The 26,268-nt window shown below is 38.7% G+C and overlaps 3 protein-coding genes across 3 annotated transcripts; all 3 read right to left on the reverse strand.

The window, feature by feature from the left end:
* Window positions 1–217: 217 nt before the first annotated feature.
* LOC134674843 (uncharacterized) lies at window positions 218–1,076 on the reverse strand. The gene is made up of 2 exons (XM_063532998.1): window positions 930–1,076; window positions 218–859 (listed from the first exon to the last, which is right to left on the reverse strand). Exons 1-2 carry the CDS (start codon window positions 1,074–1,076, stop codon window positions 218–220), a joined length of 789 nt encoding a protein of 262 aa, XP_063389068.1.
* An 11,133-nt stretch (window positions 1,077–12,209) lies between these two features.
* LOC134674851 (cytochrome P450 6B2-like) lies at window positions 12,210–15,321 on the reverse strand. The gene is made up of 2 exons (XM_063533007.1): window positions 13,915–15,321; window positions 12,210–13,392 (listed from the first exon to the last, which is right to left on the reverse strand). The coding sequence occupies exons 1-2, from the start codon at window positions 15,290–15,292 to the stop codon at window positions 13,211–13,213; spliced, it is 1,560 nt and encodes a 519-aa protein (XP_063389077.1). The 5' UTR covers window positions 15,293–15,321; the 3' UTR covers window positions 12,210–13,210.
* A 3,241-nt stretch (window positions 15,322–18,562) lies between these two features.
* Window positions 18,563–20,637, reverse strand: LOC134674802 (cytochrome P450 6B5-like). Its single transcript, XM_063532942.1, has 2 exons — window positions 19,179–20,637; window positions 18,563–18,758 (listed from the first exon to the last, which is right to left on the reverse strand). Exons 1-2 carry the CDS (start codon window positions 20,620–20,622, stop codon window positions 18,580–18,582), a joined length of 1,623 nt encoding a protein of 540 aa, XP_063389012.1. The 5' UTR covers window positions 20,623–20,637; the 3' UTR covers window positions 18,563–18,579.
* Between the last annotated feature and the right edge of the window lie 5,631 nt (window positions 20,638–26,268).

Consider the following 26,268-nt stretch of genomic DNA (forward strand, 5'->3'; position numbering starts at 1 on the left):
CGTAAGCCTAGGTTCAGTACTAAGTGAATGTAACCGTAAGTAATTATTGGTGAGCCATTCGCTGCAGCTAACTCGTAGTTGGTAGGATGTCGCCGATATTTTAGTTGAGACCTAGGGAAGACACAGACGTCGCTACCAGTATCCACGAGAAACTGTATCTTCGTTGTTTGGTCTGTAACAAATAAGCGACCGGGGCTAGGGCAAACGGCGGTCGCCATTATCGAGTGCCCCTCTCGTTTCCCGCCTGGTAATCGCACGGTTTCACGCATCTTGTTGCCTTCTCACCGAACTTCGCATGGAACCAGCACTCAGGAAACTTGCGGTAATTCGACTGCGACCTCTGTGAGCTGGAGCGATTGCGGGACTTGCTAGACGCGCGAGCACGAGCTCTTGATCGCGAAGGCCTGTCACTATCGAGCTGACTTTTTAGTGCTTTCATGTCCTTAGTCAACTCACTCACTTGACGCATGAGGATAGCCATTTGAGAGTCAGGCGCTGATGCTGCGGCTACTTGAGGAGTTGCTACGTCGTGAACACGGTCAGCCAACTCGGCGAGCTCTTCAATTGGGTCATTGGGCTTCGATGCGATCACAAATTGCATGTTGCTTGGCAGGCGAGACGTCCAGATAGATAACAGGAACTCATCGGGTATATTTGGCCCTGCCAAATGACGTAGGTGGCGGAGAAACTGGGAAGGTTTTCTATCACCCAACTCTTCCTGACTAAGTAGCTGCTTTACTTTCTTCTGCCGGGACACCGACAGTCTTTTGATGAGCTCATCTTTAAGCTTTTTATACTTGTCAGTAGCTGGCGGCGAGACAATTATATCCTCCACCTCGGCAGCATATTGGGAATCGAGCTGCGCGACGATGTAATTGTATTTGGTCGCGTCCGCAGTAATATTGAGATTCCATTTGAGCGAACCATACTGCAGGTTTCTCCGGCCAAAACACAGGTACTTTTACGCCGATGCGGTAAATTTCTGTGGGTATGCTGCCCTTTTGAGTACCTTTTGTTGGTTTGCTCGGCCCAGGCAACTCCGAGTCTACGAATCCGTCATTCTCGTTATCGCTCATTTTCAGTGTTCTACGTGGTCACCAGTGTAGATGTGGAAGGTAGAGTTGTGCTAGGCATGGTAAGCGGGTGCAGATGCAGGAGCAAATAATAGGCACCAAACGTTCGTTTTCGCACACCGATTTATTCTCCGTAACGGCACACAATACATATCTATATAAAATAGAAGGAGTAAGAGCGAAAGCCAAACAATTATTAGAAATACAAATTTAACAGAAAAAGCAACTTAATATGACAGCCACGATAACAACATTCGTATCTAAGGGCTCTCTGCGCCTGCGGGAAGCGGGCACAATACATCGCTGTCAGCGCTGCAGCCGAGGGCGGATCGTTAGACCGTTCAGCGCGGCACGCAGCGCTTACAGCAGCTCTAGGATTATTTACACAGAACAGAGCTCATACATTTGAAAATTATCTAATAATAAAATCGGTCGCTCTGTCCGCGAGTGATTAAAATATATTTGGGATTGACATTATAACTATAAATTCATCCCTACAATACATTTGATCGCCAGTGTCCGGGGTGTGGTAGGGCGCTGGTGGCCTAGCGGTAAGAGCGTAGTGCGACTTTCAATCCGGAGGGCGCTGGTTCAAACCCCGGCTCGTACCAATGAGTTTTTCGGAACTTATGTACTTACGAAATATCATTTGATATTTTCCAGTTGCTTTTCGGTGAAGGAAAACATCGTGAGGAAACCGGACTAATCCCAATAAGGCCTAGTTTCCCCTCTGGGTTGGAAGGTCAGATGGCAGTCGCTTTCGTAAAAACTAGTGTCTACGTCAAATCATGGGATTAGTTGTCAAGCGGACCCCAGGCTGGCAGGCGGCAAAATGCCGGGATAACGCGAGGAAGAAGAGAAGAGAGTTGTGTTGTTGTTGTGTGGAATGTATGGGGCCCAATACATTCCACGACTCTTCTCTTTCCGAACAAACTCTACATCGACAAACGAAAAGAAAACATGTATCGGATGACAGATATACCCCGTTATGCAAAAGTATTAATTTAAATAGACTATAAATTAAATGTAAAATCAATTGCCTATCTATTTATAACCTAAGACTGTAGCCAATTCAAAATCGTGTCCCAAAGGACCTTTAATAGGCGTGGCCGCGGCTACAGCCTAGTGAGCCTAGTATCATGGCCGCCGTGGCCGGAAACCGTATCTGACAATCTAACAATCGTGTCGCTCCGGACTTGACGGCACTTCCTTTTTAGGATAGATGTCGTATGAAGAGCTAAGCGATAAAGTTATATGCTTTGCCTTCATAAACCAAACTTGTTACTAACATAATATGGGACTAGTCCTGAAATAAATATTATTCATTCATTCATTCATAAAACAACCACCCCAAAGTCCAGAGTTACTAGAGTTTGACCAAGAAAAGTCTGCAGCGGCTTTGTTAACCCACGCAGTGCAAGTGTTATATTAAACGTCAAAATTCCATGAAATTATGACGTGTAAATAACACTTGCATTGCGTGGGCTATCTAACTCGCTGCAGACTTTTCTTGGTCTAACTCTATAGTTAGATTGTCAGTTGGGCCCGCCAACAGACACGTAAAGAAATATCCGCAATTTCGGCACAGTCGTCTACTTCTACGTGCCCTAAACAATTATTCACGAAATTAACTTTAGTATGGAACTTTTAATATTTTTTTGCGACTCCAGGGTTGCTCTCATAAGAATAGTTGCTCACAGTGATGAGTAGAGTCGCGTATAATAAACCAATAATACACGTTAGTATCATCTAAAAAAACTGGTCAAGTGCGAGTCGGACTCGTGTTTCAAGGGTTCCGTACATCACATCACACAATTTTCAAAAAAAATTTTTGGACGTGTAACGTGACGTGAGTGAAACGTCTTGAAAAACCCGAACGGGTCAATCAAAAACCAGATGTAAGATGAAGTTTTCTGGCGTGGTAGCTTACATCTCTACAACTCTGAAGATTAAATGCCGAACAATAGCACAACACAAGTGTCCAAATGCGAAGACTGAAGACCGAGCTCCGCATAGAGCTGAACTCGGAGCGTCCGACGGGTCGTGCTTCCTACAACTTCCGAAAGTGTTATAAAAGCGAAGGCCGAAGAGAGATAATTCCTACAGGTTGGCCAAAAAATAAGTGCATTCCCGTAGCCAAGGAGGTTTTGAGATTATACTAAGCAACTTTTAGTATGGGACCAACCCCGAAATCGCGAAAAAAAATGTATGCTCCCATAGATAACGGACCAGCCAATATATATGAAACAGTCAAATTTTGGGGTTGCACGTTGGCAACGGGAATACACTTTTTTTTTGGCCAACCTGTATAGTGCTTTTTAAAACACGTACATAACAATAGTAACCTAATCAATCAGTACTACAAGTACCATTGCGACTGTGTGCCAGATACAGCCTAGTCTCATTTTTTGTTTTCAGTCCGACTCACGCATGAAGCTAAAGGCACGTCTCTTCGGGACGCTTCGGGCCTTCGGCCTTATGCGGATATCGGCCTAGGGCCTTCCCAATAGCTGTCTACATCACGTTTCACTTAAACCATTGCGGCTGTGTCCCTAAAAAAACGTAACTGCATTTTTGTTCTTAAATCAGACTCACGCTTAACTCTAGATTTCTAATAGGTTTTCCTGTCATTTTTAGCTAAAGGACTATTTTGTCTATTTTTTTCAGAATTTCAGACCCAGGAGCTTCGGAGATAGAGGGGGGGGGGAATGGTCAATTTTTGTCTATTTTCTTGAATAACTTCTAAATTTTTTATTGTAAATTTATAAGAAAAATATATTTGAGATTCTCACAATGAGCTCTTTCGTTTGATATGTAACACGATATTGTTTTCAAAACTTTGTTTTTTAATTTTATCGTTTACCCCCCAAAAGTAGCCCCTATGTTTAAAATTCATTTGTTGACGTTACATATCCGTCTTTGGGTCACAGACTTCCATATGTGTACCAAATTTTAACTTAATTGGTTCGGTAGTTTCGGAGCAAATTGGCTGTGACAGACGGACAGACGGACAGACAGACGCACGAGTGATCCTATAAGGGTTCCGTTTTTTCCTTTTGAGGTACGGAACCCTAAAAAAGATCCACTTGTCTGTAAATTAATGTTGAATAAGTGATGATGAATAAGTCTTAGTCTTCCAAAGGATTTCTATAATTTTCGGTATAAAATAGTCCGCCGTTTTTTGCGGGGGAGGGGCACATCAAATGTATACGTAACGTCAACATAGCCATGTCAGATAAACGTCAGTCCATACATGTGTTTGACATGTGGTTGACCATTGGCCGCCTTTTTTTGACAGAGGGGAACGCCTGTTAATGACCACTCCTTTGGTTATATTCTCTAAGGAATAAGTGGCCGTAACGCAACGTTACCATGGAGATCCGTCCACAACGATACCATGGAGATCCGTCCACAACGATACCATGGAGATCCGTCCACAACGTGACACTTTTTCGTACATGCTACCGGTGTTCATAGATTTATAAGACGATATCACGTCAATATACCTACTCGGTAGTACAGCCTGCAGTGTGTGAAAGCCTAAACAACCCTATTCTCTCGTGACAAGTCCATTCCATTACAGCTGTGAAGGGTCCTGATAAACTGTTTCTTGCTTTTTACCCGTGTCGGGTAGTCGGGGTCATATAGAGGTTAATATTTTATGGAGTCATCTCATCTCGATCGGGGCTAATAATACGCGTTCAGATATTTTTCAATACAAATAATAGATATCGTTGTTTTTGTTCTCATTTTATTAGTGTTTTTTATATATTGTAATCATTCCTACCACTAGATTTTGATATGAAATAATAAATAAATCAATATTAGAGGGACTTACACACACACAGATCAACCTAGCCCCAACTCAAACCCGTTAAGGTGTGAGTCACACTGAGCAACTTTCACTATGGCTAAAAAATTTACCCTCCCATATGTATGAAACCATAAATTTTTTTGGGGTTTTCGGGGTTGATGCCATAATAAAAGTTGCTCAGTGTGACCTACACATTAACGGGTTTGAGTAAATGGTTTTCGTTAATTTACATACTGTTATAAACTAATTACAGGACTAGATATATCTTATCCTATTGTAAGACATAGTCTCAGAGCAATGTAGGTAGCTATAGTTCGTTTTTTTCAGCATTAGAAATAAGGTAAACAATCTTGATGTGTCTTTTAATTGAAAAACACATTTCACAAATATGTTACGGCAAATATGTAACAATTATGAATCTAATACAATCATTTATATTCTTCTGCTTTCATAAGTAATAGTTACTGATTTTTAAAAAGCGCTTTTCAATTAAAAGACATGCCAAGATCGCTTACGTTCTTTCAAGTTCTTTCTAATGCTAAAAAATACGAACTATAGTCGTTTTAAAATGAGAGCGTTTACTACCTTTGTATGGAAAACCAAGCTTGCTGCTAACTCTTAATGTAAACTATGAGTATGATATAAAGTAATGGTTGAATGATGCTGGTAGTACTTAATTCAAAACAATAGGTATAAGTCATTAGTGATAACCGAAGGTCGCAATCAGCCTCGCTTTCACTTATCGACTTCCTGGTGTTTTTGCCGCAGACAATTTGACGTGTCATTCGAGGAAAATTAACAACGGGGTAAAAAAACTATGGCGTAGGTATCACCGAAATTAGCCTCCGACCGTGATGCCAATTGTCTTGATTAACAAGTAAACACTAAACTTAATAAATAATTGCATTCATTCATCATCATCATTCTAGTCTAGCCTGCAGCCGCCCACTGCTGAGCATAGGCCTCTCTTCGTGTACGCCACTTATCCCGGGCCGGGGCTAGTCTCATCCAAAAGTGCCCCGCGACGAATTAACAACGGGGTAAAAAACTATGGCGTAGGTATCACCGAAATTAGCCTCCGACTGTTATGTCAATTGTCTTGATTAACAAGTAAACACTAAACTTAATAAATAATTGCATTCATTCATCATCATCATTCTAGTCTAGCCTTCAGTCGCCCACTGCTGAGCATAGCCTCTCTTCGTGTACGCCACTTATCCCGAGCCGGGGCTAGTCTCATCCAAAAGTGCCCCGCGATTTTCCGAATGTCATCCACCCAACGAGCCAACGGACAGTGCTTCTTTCATGGCTCCTCTACACGATGGGCCAACGCCGGCCACTCCAAGGGACGCATTTATGCGATAAAAAAAAAATAGTACATTCTTACACAGATTGACTAAGTCCCACAGTAAGCTCAAACTAAGTCCCACAGTATGCGATAGAGGGAGAAAGTGATATTACTATCTCGTTCTACCGTATGGATGCGTCCTTTGGAGTGGAAGGCGTTGGCCCATCGTGTAGAGGAGCTGTCATCCGAAACCGGCCACCAATCCGTTAACATTTTGGTCCACCTGCCATCCATACCATTGGATTCATTGCGTAGTTGAAGAGTTGGTAGTCTTTTTCGAGTGCGATATACTTAATATATAAATAAGTACCTACAATACAATGCCCTCTCTCTTCAATCGGTCCCTCATTGCTGAGGATCGTGACTCCGTTTGATTCCATCAACTAATTGTGTCCACCGGTCGTGTTCTGTAGCTTGGTGGAGTGCGTCGCTGACAATACAAGCATTTTTTATTGCTTACCTGTATCAAAAGAAACGACTAAGCATATAAATGAAAGTATGGTAGACAACAGGCGATCTATTCGCTAAAGAGCGATCTTTTTCAGGTATATCTTTGGGTAGTGGAGAATCTGGTGATAACGCAAAAAAAACAAGTAATGCAAATTAAAAAAATGCAAGTAAGGTAAAAATAACTAATATAGGTCACTGTGTGAATAATACGCTCCATGAGTTTGGTAATGGGCAGGGCCGTCTTAAACTATACTGGGGCCCCTGGGCACATAAGAATTTGGGGCCCTATTGGAAAGTAAACAAAGCGAGATAAACTAACATTTTTCTACAATGATCTTCTATTAATTATGAGTAATCAAATATACTGTTACTGTCTGTCTTTCGGGCTCCCCTGAGGATGGGGGCCCTGGGAAAGGGCCCTGTGTGCCCTTATGGTAAAGACGGTACTGGTAATTGGTCGCGCTCCCGTGCATGTTACCGTTTTTCTAGACGCCTGAAACTAATGTGTTAGCTATCTCATCTAAAGAGCAAAGGCTAATAATTTGCTAGAGGCGTTTACTTGCGGCCGTCTTGAAGGACGGAAAATAAAAACTCTATACAAAGACTTGTCGGCGCCTAATAGAGGCTTCTGGTGACCAGAGGGCTGGCCATTATTTTGCCTAGCGTATTAGTGTCGCCATACAGCGGGGAAATACGGCCAGCCTTCTGGGCACCTTGCCCGTTGACGGCGATCTGGGCCAAATTTATTATCTGTAGGTTTTTTTTTAAGTTTTATTATGTTTATTTGGTTCTTTCTTTGTTTGTATCAATAACGTAAAATCCACTATGCATTTGTCGTAATAAAAACGATCTCTGTTTGCTACCTTTATTAGGTATCTATAACTCTTTGATAAAACTGAACAGACAAACTCAAAGACAGAACTTTGTTTTCATTTCAAAGCATAATTCAATTACTCCTTGTGATTATGAAAGGATAAGTTAATTTGTAGATATTTTAACTAGAGATGCACCGGATATCTGGTTACTATCCGGTATCCAGCCAATCCGGCCATTATTTTACTATCCGGCCGGATACCGGATAGTGACCGGATTAACAAAGCTTGATTTTGGAGTAAACAAATTGGATTTAAGAATCAGACACGGTCATAATCGTACTTGTTTATTATTTTAAAACAATTTAAACATTCCACTGACTTGCACGCGCACTCATTTCGAACCTACCAATGTTTCCGCGCGAACGTTCATTAGGAAACAGGTCAAACCTGCGGAATGCGCACTTGAAAAACTGAAATGTAGGTATAATTCCGCTGGCCGAATATTCGGCGGCCGGATACCGGATATTCGGCCGATGGTCAGGCCGAATATCCGGTATCCGGTATCCGGCCAAACAACTATCCGTTGCATCTCTAATTTTAACCGTCGTAAGTTAGAATCCTGGCACGTACCGAGAAGATTCTTAATTAAACTTAAGGTATACTTAGCTACTTCTACAAAACTGAACCTTTCTTGGGTCACTATTACAGCCTCTTAATTAACTCACTACTTCCTTTCCCTCTGCCCAACTTTAAACTTTTTGTAATTAACTGAGGGTTTTAAAAAATCCTGGCACCCGCGAAGTTCCCCTGCAATCCTGGTAAACGAGCAACTGCCGTATTCGAACTTCAAGATATTCACAATAGACGACACGTTCTAGATACGTTATAGTTTAGATATCAACTAGTTTTCTTTTGCAGCGCAATTCGGGCAACTAATGTCACTTTTACGTTAGATAGAGTAAGATATCTATTAGATGTGAATTAGATCTCTAAGTACTTAATATCCTGTGGAAAACGTTCAAGAGTATCTCCAGAATCGCGCAAATGTCAAATTTGACAGGTTAGATCTTAAACATATCGTTATCGTATCTTGGTGATGTCTAAAAGATGTCTATAGATGTCTATTTCATAATCCGAATCGGGCCCCAAAACTCCTGACATGTCAGGGAAAATCTTGACGTAATAGCAACCCTGTGTGATGACCGCGTAATAAATAGTAAATATGCCATTAGTAACGGCCCATTTACCCTTTAATTATTAATTATAATAATGGAGCGATAACGGTGTTGATACGTAAATTATTAGTAACGTCATGATTACATGTTAATTTTATACATACCTACCTACTTATCATAACACGTTTCATTTCTTTTAGCACAAGCAAAAGATGAATAAAGTCTAAGAAAAAAACGTGCCTCGGAAATCAAGAAAAAGTCATTCTCACCTTTAGCCTAAGCTCGGCTAGATGGCGTGACGACATCGTTTCATATTTAACAATTTTAACACATAGATATCAGTGAATGAACATGGGTCAAAATGATATAAAAATAATAAAATCATTTATCCATATATATTCATTTTTTTGATAATTTTATAAGGTGTATTCGGGTAATACCGAATGTCGGATAATTCCGAAATTCAAATGAAAATCACCCTTAATTCCATCATAATAAAAGTCTCTTTTCGGAATTATCCGACAGTTTTCGACATTCGGAATTACCCGAGTAAACCTTACGTGTTTATTTCGAGTTATAGTCGTGTGTCGATAGATGGCAGTAAATTTACAATGACTACAACATTTACAATGACAGGACCCCTCTATACTATCTATTCTTTTTGGCACAAGCTTCTTACTAATGTTATCTTCCTAGTAACTAGGTACTTACTTTATCACCGTAGTCACAATCACGATGACTTGACACGAAATATCATAAGTCATAGTGATTTTGTTTTCACTCTTTCTTAAATAGCTAGTAGGTACCTAAAACCACCCAAATTTGACAGTTTTGTATGATTCACGGTTAGTTTCACTAGACTTATGGCTTCTCTACACGATGGGCCAACACCGGCCACTCTAAGGGACGCAGCCATGCGGTAGAATGAGATAGCAATATCACTTGCTCCCTCTAACGCATAAATGCGTCCCTTGGAGTGGCCGGCGTTGGCCCATCGTGTAGAGGAGCCATTATATCGACCGTGATTACCTGTAGGTACCCGTTGTTTCCCTAGTGAAAGCAGTTGTGCATCGCTCCCATACATAGCTCATTTTTAGGGTTCCGTACCCAAAGGGTAAAACGGGACCCTATTACTAAGACTTCGCTGTCCGTCCGTCCGTCCGTCCGTCCGTCCGTCCGTCCGTCCGTCTGTCACCAGGCTGTATCTCACGAACCGTGATAGCTAGACAGTTGAAATTTTCACAGATGATGTATTTCTGTTGCCGCTATAACAACAAATACTAAAAACAGAATAAAATAAAGATTTAAATGGGGCTCCCATACAACAAACGTGATTTTTGACCAAAGTTAAGCAACGTCGGGAGTGGTCAGTACTTGGATGGGTGACCGTTTTTCTTTTTGCTTTTTTTTTGTTTTTTTTTTGCCTTATGATACGGAACCCTTCGTGCGCGAGTCCGACTCGCACTTGCCCAGTTTTTTTTATCAAGCTACGTGCTTAAGCTATGTGCGTCATCACATATGTTCCTTGAGCATTTTTAAGCATTTCTAGTCCGGGAGGCAATAAGAAATGAGCGTCTAGTCGGGGAGGGCGGGGTACAAACAAAGATGGCCGGCACCCGTCATCTTTAAAAAAAAAATTTTCGCCTGGTGACTCTAGGACAAGTTTGGTATAATTTTCGTATTAAAACGAAGACGTATCACAGCCTCCAATACGGTGAACAAAATGATATTTCGTACATAAGTTGCAAAAAGTAAAAAGTAAAAACTATAATGAGTATTTCTGTGACGTCGATCCATTTATGCACTCTCTTGCAGCTTTAAAAGAACATACGAGATCCAAACTGCTCTTGATAAAATAAATTATGACTATAATTAGTAGGTAGTAGTATTATCAGTTATGTTTTACTTATTTTCTCTTCGCAAAACGCTTTTGTACCTTTTAATATTTACATGCTTACATTATGAACCTCCAGCCGGCCTAGCCAAGATTACAATCGCTATTGCTTCGACAACGAAAACCATTATGTCTCTCTATCACACTTCCATATTAGTGCGACAGTGACAGTTGCGTTTCGATCGCTACGGAGCGTAAGCGATCGTCATCTTGGCTACGCGGCCTGGTCTGTTCTTATATCTTTTTGTAAGTTATATCTATATTTTTATGTATGACTGTATGTGTTCTGAACAATAAAAAAAAAAGCTCATTGCTACGAACCGGGGTTTGATCCCGCGACCTCCGGTTTGAAAGTCGCACGCTCTTACCGTTACCGCTAGGCCACCAGCACTAATAATAACCCTTATTACAAAGAGAAAAGGTACACAGATGGTCAAATAAGAGTGTTGTTGTTTATATCTGTTATATAAATTGCCAAGTCATGATGATCCGTTCAAATAACTCATTATAACACAGCAGCAGATTCGGAAATCTAAATAGTTATTTACAGTACATATGGTACTATTTTCCCGCACTAGTGCGTAAAATAGCACTTTTCGTGCGTATGTCAAAAGTTTAAAGGGCCATATGTAATTGTACTGTAAAACGTTGTACGATACACGTGCGAATAGATAATTCGCAACTCGTGTCGATTGAAAACACTCCCTTCGGTCGTGTTTTAATTTATCGCCACTCGTTTCGAATTTTCTCTTTTACGCACTTGTATCGTAAATAACTATTACGACACAAGTGCGGAAATGAGGAAATAAATTAAAACACAACCGAAGGGAGTGACATCTATATATGTGACGTCTCACGGGTGAAGGTACCTTATGGCGGTTGGCGCTTACGCTATTATTAACGTCGCTCCGATATTATTGCTGCGCTATGCGACGTAAGCGCCAGACGCGATAAGGTACCTTTTGCCGTGGAACGTCACATATATTTTTAATGAATCCTGATAACATGTTATTGCTGTTAAGATAATAAAATACTCTTGATTATGATTCAACTACACGTGTATCGTAAACGAGCTGCCCGATTCTGACTTTAATATACTACAATGAATATATCTAGAAACGATGTGGACTAGTCTCAGTGACAAAAGTGACGTTTTTGTTTGAAGAAACGTCACATTTAACACTGACATATCGAATCCCTATCGTTTCTAGATCTATTAATTGACGTATATAAAAGTTCGAATCGGGCCGAATGCCCCAACGGCTATCAAACTGGTTGGGAAGTTCAAGGACATTGTATATTCAATCTTGTTCATAATTATTATTCCATCTGTTTCACAAATAATTATATAACTTTTATTAGAAATCAAAGGATCGTTGATTGTATTGTATTAGATGTGTAGAGTCAGACTGGTCAGATCAAGACAAGACTGCAACGATTTTGATAGCACTCGCAGTGCAAGTGTTATTTATACGTCATATTTTATAAGAGTTTGACGTTTCTAACGTCACCGTTAACCGTATTAATCGCATTTGATTTGCAATACATTGAGGCACTTTAAAATACCGACTTTATTTAGTTAATAATAAAATATAATGAATCGTGAAAGTTGAGTTCAGTAGGTAATATTAAAAATGATATTTCATTGAATAATATTTTATTAACGATTTTGCCTTAAAAAAACCTTTATCACAGTCTTTACATTTAACTTATATTTTAATTTTCCAATAAATGCATAATATAACGTTTAAAAAATACACATTTAATTTACTAGCTTTTTACATTCAGAGTTACATTTTACTTTATCACAATATTTATTATTAAATTGTGACAAGTTATAAGGTGGCCTAGAATTTAAGGCCTGTGCACACCGGCTGCGTGTGCGTGACGTGCACGTGTGCGTGCGGCGTTGTAGTATACAGATCCTTATGAGAGACGACACACCGCTTGCGTGACGTGTGCGTGTGCGGCTCCAACATTTTAGCGCACGTGCACGTCACTCACACGCAAGCCGGTATGCACAGGCCTTTAAATTGGCTAGCTGTATCTAGACTTAATACTTAGTACTTTATACATTAGTAGTACTCTAAATAAAAATAGTAATATTATGTTAAAAAGATTATTTATGTTCCTACTTAGGAACGAGATACAATAAATTTGGCTTCATAGTATTTTAGCCCTAGCTTAAAATATTTAGGTATACTCGTAACACACATTTTATCTTTTCCTAACATGGGGAAAGCTCAGGACATTTCTACTTCAGGAGTTAAAAACTAAACTCATATCATATCCATAACGAATATTTAAATAACAAAAAATCATAAGGATTACTCGCGCTAGACCAGACACGGGCCGGGCCGGAGCTTCCGGAGCTTCATTTTCTATGAAAAGCACCATGCACCATGTGATCACCGATCAGCCATAATAGAAAATGACATGTCAGACGCACTGGCCCGGGCCCGGCCCGTCCTAGTGTGAGTCATCCTTTATAGGCCTCCCGCGTCAAGGTCGACGTCATATCGTAATGTCAATCGAATATTCATTCTCTACAAACATCTCAAAGTAGCAAACATTCCGTAACAAACATTCTTTAAATAACCAAAAATATTACAGACAAATGCATCCCATTTGAAGGAGTTCATTAGTGACTAGAAACCTTGGTCCTCGGCAAGAAGTTCAGCTCGATCTTATGTTTGGATTGAAGCGTGAAGGCCAAAGGATCGAACTCGACCTTCCTTGGCACGTGGGGGGGCAGTTCCACGGTGTAGTGTCGCAGCAACGTGACCAGGCCTGCCATCATCTGCATCCTCGCGAAACGCATGCCTGGGGAAAGGAAATTAAAATTAGAGAAGTAGAACTAGATTGTAAGTAGGTATGCATTTAATCTAACCTCATTTATTCAAGAGCAATATTGAGGTGCAAGGGGACAACTATGGGCCTGTAAAACACATTGATGTAAATCAACTTCGACAAAAAATGCTAAAATGGCGATAGTTATTTATACTTTCGAGTACTTCTCTTTAAAACATTTTTAAATAGTCGGTATGTAAAAGAAATTTATATTATTGCGTACGTTTATTATTGTTTCTGAGAAACAAAAAGTTTTTAACTTTGCTCACTATTCGGTCGGATTAATTTAGAACCAGTTGTACAAACCACAATCGACGAAATTATCAACGTGACTCAGCATTGAACTACTTATGTAACTTCCCGTACAAAAATTTGTGCAATAGACCCTTAATGATAGAGAAAGGAAGAGAGCGAACGAAAAAATGATACGCGAAAAAAGGATAAACTAGGTAGTATTAGGTACTAGGTTTTGTTTTAACTTGTAGGTACACTCACCTATACAAACCCTAGGTCCATCTCCGAACGGACAGTACGTGTAAGGCTTGATATTGTCCTTGTTGGCTCCCAAGAATCGCTCGGGTTGGAACTTTTCTGGCTCCGGGAAGTATTCCGGGTGCATCTGCAGGTACAACACCGGAATGTGCACCCGCGTGTCCTTCTTCAGCAGCAGACCTGATGGCATGCGATAGTCCTCCACCACCTCGCGAGTCAGGACTCCTAGTACCGGGTATAGGCGAAGAGCTTCGTCCACGCAAGCTTCCAAGTAAGGTAAATCGGTGACACACTCATACGTGACCTTTCCGTCGGTCTTCACCAAATACTCGTCGACTTCGTCTAATACACGCTTTAGAACTTCAGGGTTTTTGGACATCTCAAACAAAGCGAAGGTCATAGTTGCTGCTGACGTCTCAAATCCAGCCGCGAAAAATACGAAAGTTTGTGCCACTAGAAGTTCATCGTCCACTGACAATTTCACTTTTTCTTTAGCGTCGTTTCCATTTTTCAGAGATTTTATACCATCCCCCGTAATAAACTTATTATTCTTGAACCCTAGGATGAAATCGATGAAGTCGTGCCTTGAACTTGGAGTATGGTTACGATCAGAGAATACACCTCCGATAAGCTTGTTGAAGAAGTCAACAATGTCTCTATTGAAGGCCGTCATGCCTAAACCATAGAAAATGTTCGGCCAGATAGTTCTCATGACGTTCTTAAACACTTTGTGGGTGCGGAAGTCGAAAATTTTCTCGCTGATGGCCACGAAAGGACTGTCGCTCTTCTCTTGCATGACTTTAGTTTCGAGGCCAAAGATGCATGATCCGATGCAATCCATGGTATATTTCGCCACGAAGCTCCTGACTTCGTGAGTTGGTTTAGCGGCAATTTCTCTAGCCAAGAATTTTTCGAAATCTTGCGTGCGTTCTTGAATTAAGTAGAACATCTTCTTCATCTTAGCTGATGTGAAGACCGGGGTGAGGTTTTGCCGCATGACGCGCCAGGTATCCCCATTTTCTTGGAACACATTTTTTGCCATCGTTTCCCTTCCTGCGTGTGCCGAGATATCTCGGCTGCTGAAATAGTAAAAGTCCTTAGCAAGGATGAGTTTCAAGAGCTCGGGATCCTTGACGATGACAACCGGCTCCGCACCGTAGTACGCACCGACGATGGGCTCCTTAGGGAACTGTTTGCAAATTTCAGTGACAGTGTCAGGAAGGTTTTTCTTCAGTAGGATGAAATCCCCGTAGTTACCGAGAAGCGGCAAAGGCTTGGGGGCTATGAGACCTCTGGTCTTCCAGTATTCATTTTTTTTCTTCAAGTATAGATACAGGAGTCCTAAAATGGACCCAAGCACTACGAGTGTTGTAACAAACATGTCTAATGATTGACTGATTTCGTCTGGCCGGTGGGCCTTCAATTTATACTCGCACGATAACAACCTCGATTAAGTAGATATTAACAACAATGATGTGCGATTTTACATAAGTACGTAACTAGTTTGTATTTATATAGTTATTTTTAGCAAAACGATATGTCGCAGACCGTCATAATGAATGTATGACGGCTGCGTTTGATGGAATGTCAAGTATTGAAATAGTCTATGCTTGAGTGTGTTTGACTGCGATACAGTGACTTTTATATGAATGACCCGAACAGCTTCTTTAATGGATTGGTTCCTGGCTGATTCTGAGGACAGCCCGAAATGAGATGACATCCTGAGTGGAACCGTCAGTCAGATTTGAATTGGAAAAGTGTCGCAGTCAACCTCGCTACATTCCTATAATTAATATTTTATGAATTCTATCGTTTAGCTGTGCCGTTCATGGATTAACTCCACGTTAGATATATATATATTTGTACATTATTTTGGGCTAATATGTGGTATTAAGAAGCGATGTTTTGATGTCTTGTATTGTTTTTCCTAATTGACTTAAGTAGAAATAGGTAGGAATTCGTTATTTATTTTATATTGTTCCGTTACGAGTTATTATAAGGCATGAAATGCTAATGTAACATAGGTTGTATGAACCATAAATCAATACCTATGTTCTAGAGCAATATTTATTTATTAAATTAATAGAATTAAGTAAGTTAACAAACACTACTAACTAATTTTATTCGGCTGCAATTTATTTTTAATTATTTTTTACACTTATTCGTGTTATGTATTTTATTTAGAGAGAGATTTATAAAAATCACAATCAACTACTAAAAATAAATATTTTATTTACATAAAAAATATATGCAGTGATACTACAAGACTAAATTAATAACTAGCTTAAATCTAAAATAGGCCCAGAGGCATATTGTTGCAAGGATGCTGGCGGTATTTCCTCGTTGTATCGCAATGCTTATCAGCATTGCGATACAACATTGTGCGAGAAAGCCACCAGCTTTTCGGTTGGTTACGTCGTGCGTCAACCAGACGCTTCGCAAAATCTGCAAACAATGGCGCTAGGACTTCATGGACCTAAAGTTTCAACTACTTAATGGAAAACTGCAAGGCAAGATCTTTGAAGCAGATAGGTACATACAAGACTCCGCTAGCGCTGAAGCTCAAAATCCTAAAATGAACCCGTAAATCACATACAAAATTCACCCAAAGATTCCACTCCTTCATTTCTAGCTCTTTCATTTCAAAATAAATGCTTAGAAATGGAGAAAAATTCCGTATTTAGTAAATAATAAAGTGGTAAAATAGTTTAAGTGGAAATTACTTAGTTAGTGAATTAAAAATAAAATCAAATAAGTAAATAATATTTTATTTGAGGTATTTCCTCAAACATCTTTATCACAGTCTTAATATTTAACTTATATGTATATTAAATGCACAAAATAATGTTTACGAATACTTAATATAATATACACCGAATATCCTGGGTAACTCTTTTACGTTTTCACAATGAGAATATTATTATAAGGCTGCTATTTAACTGATCACCAGATTTAATAAAATTTAATACGAAAAAAATCTACTTTACCACCCTAAAATAATGAATGATCACCAAAATTATAACACCATTTTAATGTGAAATGATTACCAATTTTATTACATTTTACTATCCTATTAAAGGAAATGACACCAAATTAATCATTATTAACCCAAAAATTGTAAATAATTACCAAATTTCAAACCCCAATTTAATCTCAATTGATAACCAAATTTTTACATCGTACTATCCTATTAAATAAAATGACACCAAAATAATCATTGTAAACCCAAAAATAGTAAATGACCACCAAAATTAGAACTCCATTTTAATGTAAAATTATAACCAAATTTTTAAATCTTGCTATCCTAATTAAAGCAAAGCAAAATTTTCGCATATAAAAAAAGCATATAAATTTTAGTAGCATTTCGTTTCTGTATGGGTTGCAGTTCAAACTTAACCTAACCCACTTTTCTAGTAACATTTCGTTTCTGTAAGGTTCGCAGTTCAAACCTAACCCACTTTTCTAGTAGTATTTCTTATCTGGAAGGGTCGCAGTTCAAACCTAACCTAACCCACTTTTCTAGTAGAATTTCGTTTCTGTGTGGGTCGGAGTTCAAACCTAACCTAACCCACTTTTCTAGTAGCATTTCGTTTCTGTAAGGGTCACAGTTCAAACCTAACCTAACCCACTTTTCTAGTAGCATTTCGTTTCTGTAAGGGTCGCAGTTCAAACCTAACCTAACCCACTTTTCTAGTAGCATTTCTTTTCTGTAAGGGTCGCAGTTCAAACCTAACCTAACCCACTTTTCTAGTAGCAATTCGTTTCTGTAAGGGTCGCAGTGTTAACCTAGCCCACTTAACTGATAGCAGTACTAACCTAACCTAACATACTTTTCTAGTAGCATTTCAGTATGCCTACCTAAGTTATGCGGTGCGGGGAACGGGGGTTGAGCGGGAGGGTCTAGTAATTTTGGCATCATTTTACTTTATTTGGTTATATGTATAAATTTTTTGGTATCATAGTGGTTTATTTAGGTGAAAATATCGCATTTATTTGGTCTTCAAGATTTGGTGATCATTAATGATTTTTGGTAATCATTCAATATATTTGGTATTCGAATACAATTTGAAGTGCAGTCGTAATTAAAATGGTGGTACATTTGTAATTTTAGGCCTTATTTTTTTGGTGTTCAGTAATTTTTTTTGGTAAGCATGATTTTTTTATTTAGGGTACCAAAGTATTTTTTGGTGGTCATTATATTTGTAGCCTTATTATAATATCACATATTCTGAAGTTATAAAGTGATCTGTAAGGCTAAGATGATCGGCTCTTTATCATTTGTCACCATGCCTGTCACGTTCTAACAATTACGAAAGTGATACGTGACATGACAGGTGATAAAAATGCGACCATGATATCCGTGCTGTAGGGATAAGATGGTCGGTTCTTTATCATTTGTCACCATGCCTGTCACGTTCTAACAAATATGTAAGTGTGACGCATGGCATAAAAACATTTTACCGTGTCATGAACTCATGAAGTTGACGTGTGGCGCTTGCAACGAAAGGCAAGAAGTTCAAAACTCTGTCGTACAGTGCATGGCTCATGTGGAACCAAGAGATACCTATACTAGGTATACAGTCTTCTAATAATATGTCAAATATTATTCAAATATTTAATTTTTGCTTCAACCTATGGATTGCATTTGAAGGAGTTGATTGTCGATTATTAACTAGAACCCTTGGTTCTCGGAATAAAGTTCAGCTCGATCTTATGTTTGGATTGCAGCGTGAAGGCTAACGGCTCGAATTCGACCGTTTTGGGCACGTGGGGGGGCAGTTCCACGGTGTAGTGTCGGAGCAACGTGACCAGGCCTGCCATCATCTGCATCTTCCCGAAACGCATGCCTGGGGAAATGAAAATAAAATTAGACGACCTAAGTATATTAACAAGATTGTATGCATAATCTTAACTCATTTATTCAGTAAGAGCATATTAAGGTTAATGTGATAGCGTAGGGAGACCGAGGCGAGTTGTGACACAGGAGAGTTCTGACATTGTCGATTTTTTGGAATCTATTAACTAAAAACTAGGTCGCAATAGCGCGCGTTTGTTAGTTCAAGTTGCGAGCTAACAAACGCACACTGTTGCGAGCTCACTAACGGTTATTAGATTCCAAAAAATCGATATTGTTTCAACTCTCCTCTGTCATAACTCACCTCGGTCTCCCCAAACATTTGGTGCAATAGACCCTAAATGATAGAGAAAGGACAAGAGCGAGCAACATGTGAAATGAAACAAAGATGAAGTACTACATTTGCATTTACCTATGCAAATCCTAGGTCCATCTCCGAAGGGGTAGTACGTGTAAGGCTTGATGTTATCCTTGTTGGCTCCCAAGAACCTCTCGGGTTGGAACTTCTCTGGCTCCGGGAAGTAATCCGGGTGCATGTGAAGGTACTGCACCGGTATGTGCACGCGTATGCCCTTGTTCAGCAGCAGACCTGACGGCATGCGATAATCCTCCACCACCTCGCGAGTCAGGACTCCTAGTACCGGGTATATGCGAAGAGCTTCGTCGACGCAAGCTTCCAAGTAAGGTAAATCGGTGACACACTCATACGTGACCTTTCCGTCGGTCTTCATGAAATACTCATCCACTTCGTCTAACACACGCTTTAGAACTTCAGGGTTTTTGGACATCTCAAACAAAGCGAAGCTCATAGTCGCTGCTGACGTCTCAAATCCAGCCGCAAAGAATATCATCATTTGCGCTACTAACATTCCATCATCTACTTCAAGCTTCACTTTCTCTCTTGCATCGCTTCCATTTTTCAGACTTTTTATTTCATCTCCTATAATGTACTTATTTATCTTGAATCCAAGGATGAAATCGATGAAGTCGTGCCTTGAACTAGGAGTATGGTTACGATCAGAGAAGACACCACCGATAAGCTTGTTAAAGAAGTCACTAATTTCCTTATCGAAAGCTCTCATGCCTAATCCATAGAAAATGTTTGGCCAGATAGTTCTCATGATATTCTTAAAAACCCTGGGGGCGGGAAAGTCGAAAATTTTTTCGCTGATGGCCACGAAAGGATTGTCGCTCTTCTCTTGCATGACTTTAGTTTCAAGGCCAAAGACGCATGATCCGATACAATCCATGGTATATTTCGCCACGAAGCTCCTGACTTCGTGTGTTGGATTAGCATCGATTTCTCTAGCCAAGAATTTCTCAAAGTCCTGCGTGCGTTCTTGAATTAAGTAGAACATCTTCTTCATCTTAGCTGAAGTGAAGACCGGGGTGAGGTTTTGCCGCATGACGCGCCAGGTATCCCCATTTTCTTGGAACACATTTTTGGTCATTATTTCCTTTTCGTTATGTCCCTGGAGATCTCGGCTGCTGAAGTAGTAGAAGTCCTTGGCGATGACGAGTTTCAAGAGCTCGGGATCCTTGACGATGACAACCGGCTCCGTACCGTAGTACGCACCGACGATAGGCTCCTTAGGGAATTGTTTGCAAATGTCAGTGACAGTGTCAAATAGGTTTTTCCTCAGCAGAATGAAATCCCCGTAGTTACCGACAAGTGGCAAAGGCTTGGGAGTAACGAGGCCTCTGGACTTCCAGTATTCATTTTTTTTCTTCAAGTATAGATAGAAGAGTCCCAAAGCGGACCCAAGTACTACGAGTGTCGTAACAAACATGTCTAATGATTGATTGATGTCCACTGACCGGTGGGCCTGGGTTTTATACTCGGGCGATAACAACATTTGGAAGTATTGATAACAATATTGCGCGATTTTTGTACAAGATAACAATTAAATCTAATACACGCTTTGCTTTGATATGTATGAGTCATTTACCAAAAACGACTACATAATTTTGTTGTGTGGCGTGAATGAAAGGAATCCAACATCATTTCTTAATCTGCTAGGATTTTGTATGGGAATGTTATCTTATCAAATACGAATATAATTTTACCTAGTATATCTTAGCAGATCTATCGATTAGCGGTGTTTTTGAATGTTGTGCTATAAAATTAATTAACCATAAGTTAGTAATTATGTGTGTGTATAAAGTGCCAAAGTCAAAGCAAACGTATTTTTTGAAAAACTTGAGGCAATTTTATTTAATGTCAGTAAAAAAACTCAGCATCACATTGCCCTATGTGGAGATTTTAATATACCTACTCGTAAATACTTTAAAAAATAATAATATTCCTCAAGAATTTATCAATTGCCAATTGAGATTATGTATCTCCACTTACAAGTACCTAAATCAAGCCACAATAATCACTTCAGGCACTTGTATACTCGTAGATAATGTGGCCCATGATATACCGAAGAAATGTGAAATAAATTGGTATAATAGAACATGCGTGCTATGTCTCACACTGCGCAGTTATTAAAATACCCATAAAAAATTATTTCACGGTTAATAGTCGAAAAACTAGACATTGTGTAGACAATCTTAGAAAATTTAGACATTGCATAGAAAATATTTCATTTACTGAAATGATAGATACAAAAACACCGAATGACGCTTTTAATAATTCCCATACTACATTTAAATTGTTTTATGACCTTTGCTTCCCCGTAAATACAATAAGTATAAAAACTGCCAAACGGCCTACATGGATCTGCATCACAAAGGGCATCAAAAATGTTGTAACTAAAAGAAAGTTTTTATGGGAATACCGTACTAAATCTTCGATAGTAATTAAAGTAAAATTAAATAAATATTCAGACAAATTGAAAGCGATCACTAAAGTGTCACAACGCAAAGCCACTAACTATGAAAACATTTCTTACTGCTGATCAGAGACATATAACTCCCTATATACTCTCTGCTGCTGATAAAAAAACTAAAATGGCAAGGCATGTAATACTCAAATCTAGCAAAATCAGCATACATGCACTTAGCCAGTTGAGACATATAGAAAATATAGAAATAGTTATTCAGCCTATCATGTGTTGGTAGCGACTGTTTTGAGATATGGGGTAATCTTTTGGTGAAATAGTACCGACCGGTAACATGTTTTAAAATCTCAAAAAAGATTTAGAGCCATGTTTGGTCTGAAACCATTAGACAGTAGTAGGCCATACTTTACAAAATATAAAATATAGACATTACCTTATTATTTACATCTATGAAGTAGCTTTATTCGTTAGAAATAACCCTGACCAATTTCAGAGGCAAAATTCTGTGTGTCCCTCACTAATAGCACAGGAACAGGATAATAATAGAATTCACAATCAAATTGCTAATACTGTCCTGCTGAGAAAAAATATACTTGGTATAGCGCCTAAAATATATAACAAAATACCAATGGAAATTAGGAATAGTAGTATTACTTAAGCTACAATTAACGAACTTATATTATTGAAAAAGTTTTATTATTGTAGGTACCTTAATAATATTATTTTTTAATTTTAATTTTAGGAAAGTGTTAGCAAACACGAAACAAAACAGAGGGCCTACCATACCTCGTTGGACGTGTTGCCTCCCTATCACACTTACGTACGAATTTAAATGTGCGATAGAGAGGAAATACATCGAACGTGGTTCGCGGTAGGCCCCCAGGCCGCGTAGCCAAGATGCCAATCGCTGACGCTCCATAGCGATCGAAACGCAACTGTCACTGTCACACTAATGAAGAAGAGTGATAGAGATACATAATGCTTTTCGTTGTCGAAGCGATAGCGATTGTAACCTTGGCTAGGGGGCCTGAAGAACTATTATATATATATAATCTGTGCTCTGACTTAAACCACCTTAAACACTATCCATACGTTCGTGAATGTTGTTTGGTGGTCGCTGTTTACCGTTGTTTCCCAAGCATGTGGAGCCGGCATGTTATTACCTAATCGTTCCGAATTCATAAAATGCTGTATCATCATGACTTATTTGAACGGATCATCATGACTTTGCAATTTAAAGGAGTATTTTCAAAAGGTCGTATTTCTCTGTAAAAACAATACAAAAATAAGCACTGTGGACAAGACAGTCCAGTTACATAACAAATATGAACAACAACACTCTTATTTTTATTGACCACCGGTGAACCTTATCTCTTTGCAATACGGCTCATTTATTGTCAGATGAGAGAACATTGTGAACTTGTTTACAAAGTTAGCTACTTAAATAGATAAATGTATTGAAATTAAAATGCTAAATCACCATGACTCGTTTATCTTTAATACGTTTATCAGCTATGAATCACTGTTTATTAATTATTTAGGTACTATTATTATTATTCAGAGCCCACTGTGTCCCACTGCTGGGCAAAGGCCTCCCCCCTCTTCCTCCACTCGTCTCTATTTAGTGCAATATCTGGCCAGCCTCTCAAGAAGGAGTCCAAGTTATCCCGCCATCGCCGACGAGGCCTGCCGGCTCCCCGGTTAGACTCGTGGGGCTCCCACTCTGTGGTTAACTTGGCCCACAAGTCGTCCGGCATTCGGCAGACATGACCAGCCCAGTCCCATTTTAACTTGGCCGCTTTCCGAGCTACGTCCATTATTCGAGTCTTAGAGCGCAGCGTGGTGTTTCGGACTCGACCCCTTAATTTTACACCTAATATGCTGCGCTCAATAGCGCTTTTGCAAACCCCGAGTTTGGACTTTTGTACTAATACTAATTATTAAAGTTTTTGATTTTGAACAAATCAAATTATTTTACGAAACGAAATTAATAACTAGCTTAAATCTAAAATAGGCCACTAAAATAGTTATTAATTTCGTTTAGTTGTACCACTGTACATATATTGTATGTAAATAAATGATTTAATACGTCTTTTACGAAATATTTTAATTTGTGATTTTTTTAACAGTTACAGTAGGTACATCGTGTTTAGATGTATTGAATTTCGTTAACTTCGAGGTATGGTTATTTAATTTAAGTAGGTACTTTAATGGCAGATAATTAAAAAAAAATACTTTTTTAATACAGTTGCTCAAAAAGTGCTACTTTACGTAGCTGTTTAGCGTGCGGAAAGTTGGTTATCTCGAACTAGTGCTTTTTACTTTTCCAATTTTTTTAAATTTATACTTGTTCCAATTCACGACTACTTATTGATGAGTGTTAATATTAGTTTCCTTTAAACGTCGTAATCAGCATAAAAACCTACCGTTAATGTAAGAATACGAAAAATATTACATATTTCATATTTAATTACTTACCTCTTCATCATTATAACACGTTTATTTTTTAATATTCAATATTGAAAATTCCGTTCTTAATAAGTTGACTGAATGGAACGGAATAGCTGCCAAACGCCCATAGATATAATATACTTAAAGACGACGTCTAACCGAGCTGTCACTGTTACCACTTTTGTTTAGTGTACGATTAACAATGTTTTTCTTATTTTTTCGCAACTGTATTAAAAAACATCGTTCGATACACGTGCGGAAATGTCATTCTTCACTCCTACTTTTCCGTACTAGTGCGAGAAACAGCACTTTTCGTGTATATGTCAAAAGTATAAAGGGCCATATGTACGGTAAAACGTTGTACGATACACGTGCGAATAAAAAAATAGTTTCTCTTTTCCGCACTTGTATCGTAAATAACTATTTTAACTATCACAAAAAATAAATTGATTATCTTCGGAATGGAGTTAATTAGAATACCGGTGTCTTTGAGAAAGTTGATTTAAGCTCAGGAATGCACCCTAGAAATTAACGAAAAAAAACACGATGTATAAATTAAATTATAAACTGAAATAGAAAGGCTTTAGGTTAAATCAAATCATTTGTATTTAGATATAAGTGTTTGTACTAATCAACTCGTACCTACATCGGGCTATGTCACGATGATTTTATTATTTGTATGTATGTATGTATTTACTTAATTGTACATAGAAATAAAAACACGAGAAACACAGTTACGGAGTCAATTAAATACAACAAAGGCGAACTTATCCCTCAATGGGATCTCTTCCAGTTAACCTTTGAGGAAATGAGTAGGACAGAAGTTATTTTTGTATATCAATAATTTATTTACGTTAGAATGTGATTGTCTTTCTTTGTTTTTGATAAAATTGCATTTAAAGCATGATAGTAGTAGTAAAACACTTTATTGTACAAAAAACAAAACAAAACAGGAAATAGTACATTTCGATGCTAGTGCGGAAGGTATGTCATTACTTCACGAGTACCGAGATATCTTGCCACGAGCCGCAGGCGAGTGGCAAGACTCGGGACGAGTGAAGAATGACATTTCCGCACGTGTATCGAACGACGTTTTTTAATACAGTTGCGAAAAAATAAGAAAAACATTGTTAATCGTACACTAAACAAAAGTGGTAACAGTGACAGCTCGGTTAGACGTCGTCTTTAAGTATATTATATCTATGGGCGTTTGACAGCTATTCCGTTCCATTCAGTCAACTTATTAAGAACGGAATTTTCAATATTGAATATTAAAAATTAAACGTGTTATAATGATGAAGAGGTAAGTAATTAAATATGAAATATGTAATATTTTTCGTATTCTTACATTAACGGTAGGTTTTTATGCTGATTACGACGTTTAAAGGAAACTAATATTAACACTCATCAATAAGTAGTCGTGAATTGGAACAAGTATAAATTTAAAAAAATTGGAAAAGTAAAAAGCACTAGTTCGAGATAACCAACTTTCCGCACGCTAAACAGCTACGTAAAGTAGCACTTTTTGAGCAACTGTATTAAAAAATAACATTCGTCATTAGTACAAAGGCGAACTTATCCCTTTAAGGGATCTCTTCCAGTTAACCTAGTCCAGTCTCTTCCAGTTAGCATGATTTGTACTATTTTTATCTAATTACTAGTAATTAGCCACTTTAGCAAAGGTTGTATGACTCTCATAAACGATAATAAGTTATTGTTTTATAAGTTATAAAAACCGGGCAAGTGCGAGTCGGACTCGCGCACGAAGGGTTCCGTACCATAATGCAAAAACAAAAACAAAAAAAAGCAAAAAAAAAAACGGTCACCCATCCAAGTACTGACCCCTCCCGACGTTGCTTAACTTTGATCAAAAATCACGTTTGTTGTATGGGAGTCCCATTTAAATCTTTATTTTATTCTGTTTTTAGTATTTGTTGTTACTTATAGCGGCAACAGAAATACATCATCTGTGAAAATTTCAACTGTCTAGCTATCACGGTTCGTGAGATACAGCCTGGTGACAGACGGACGGACAGACGGACGGACGGACGGACAGCGAAGTCTTAGTAATAGGGTCCCGTTTTACCCTTTGGGTACGGAACCCTAAAAAGTACTTGTTATGCTTTATATGCAAGTTACAGTACATATGGTGCTACTTTACCGTCCTAGTGCGGTAATTAGCACAATACGTGCATATGCCGAAAAAAAGGGCCATGTGTACTGTAAAATGTTATACAATTTAATACACGTGCGAAAAGGTAAGTA

Source organism: Cydia fagiglandana, chromosome 20 (assembly GCF_963556715.1).
Source record: "Cydia fagiglandana chromosome 20, ilCydFagi1.1, whole genome shotgun sequence".
Classification (NCBI taxonomy): domain Eukaryota; kingdom Metazoa; phylum Arthropoda; class Insecta; order Lepidoptera; family Tortricidae; genus Cydia; species Cydia fagiglandana.

Bases quoted from the DNA above. Each gene is read 5' to 3' on its own strand.
- LOC134674851 (XM_063533007.1), bottom strand. From the start codon at position 15,292: ATGTTTGTTACAACACTCGTAGTGCTTGGGTCCATTTTAGGACTCCTG. The intron at 13,393-13,914 runs GTGAGTGTACCT...TCCTTTCCCCAG, and splicing joins TGGACCTAGGGTTTGTATAG to GCATGCGTTTCGCGAGGATG.
- LOC134674843 (XM_063532998.1), bottom strand. From the start codon at position 1,076: ATGAGCGATAACGAGAATGACGGATTCGTAGACTCGGAGTTGCCTGGG. The intron at 860-929 runs GTATGGTTCGCT...ATCGTCGCGCAG, and splicing joins TTTGGCCGGAGAAACCTGCA to CTCGATTCCCAATATGCTGC.
- LOC134674802 (XM_063532942.1), bottom strand. From the start codon at position 20,622: ATGTTGTTATCGCCCGAGTATAAAACCCAGGCCCACCGGTCAGTGGAC. The intron at 18,759-19,178 runs GTAAATGCAAAT...TCATTTCCCCAG, and splicing joins TGGACCTAGGATTTGCATAG to GCATGCGTTTCGGGAAGATG.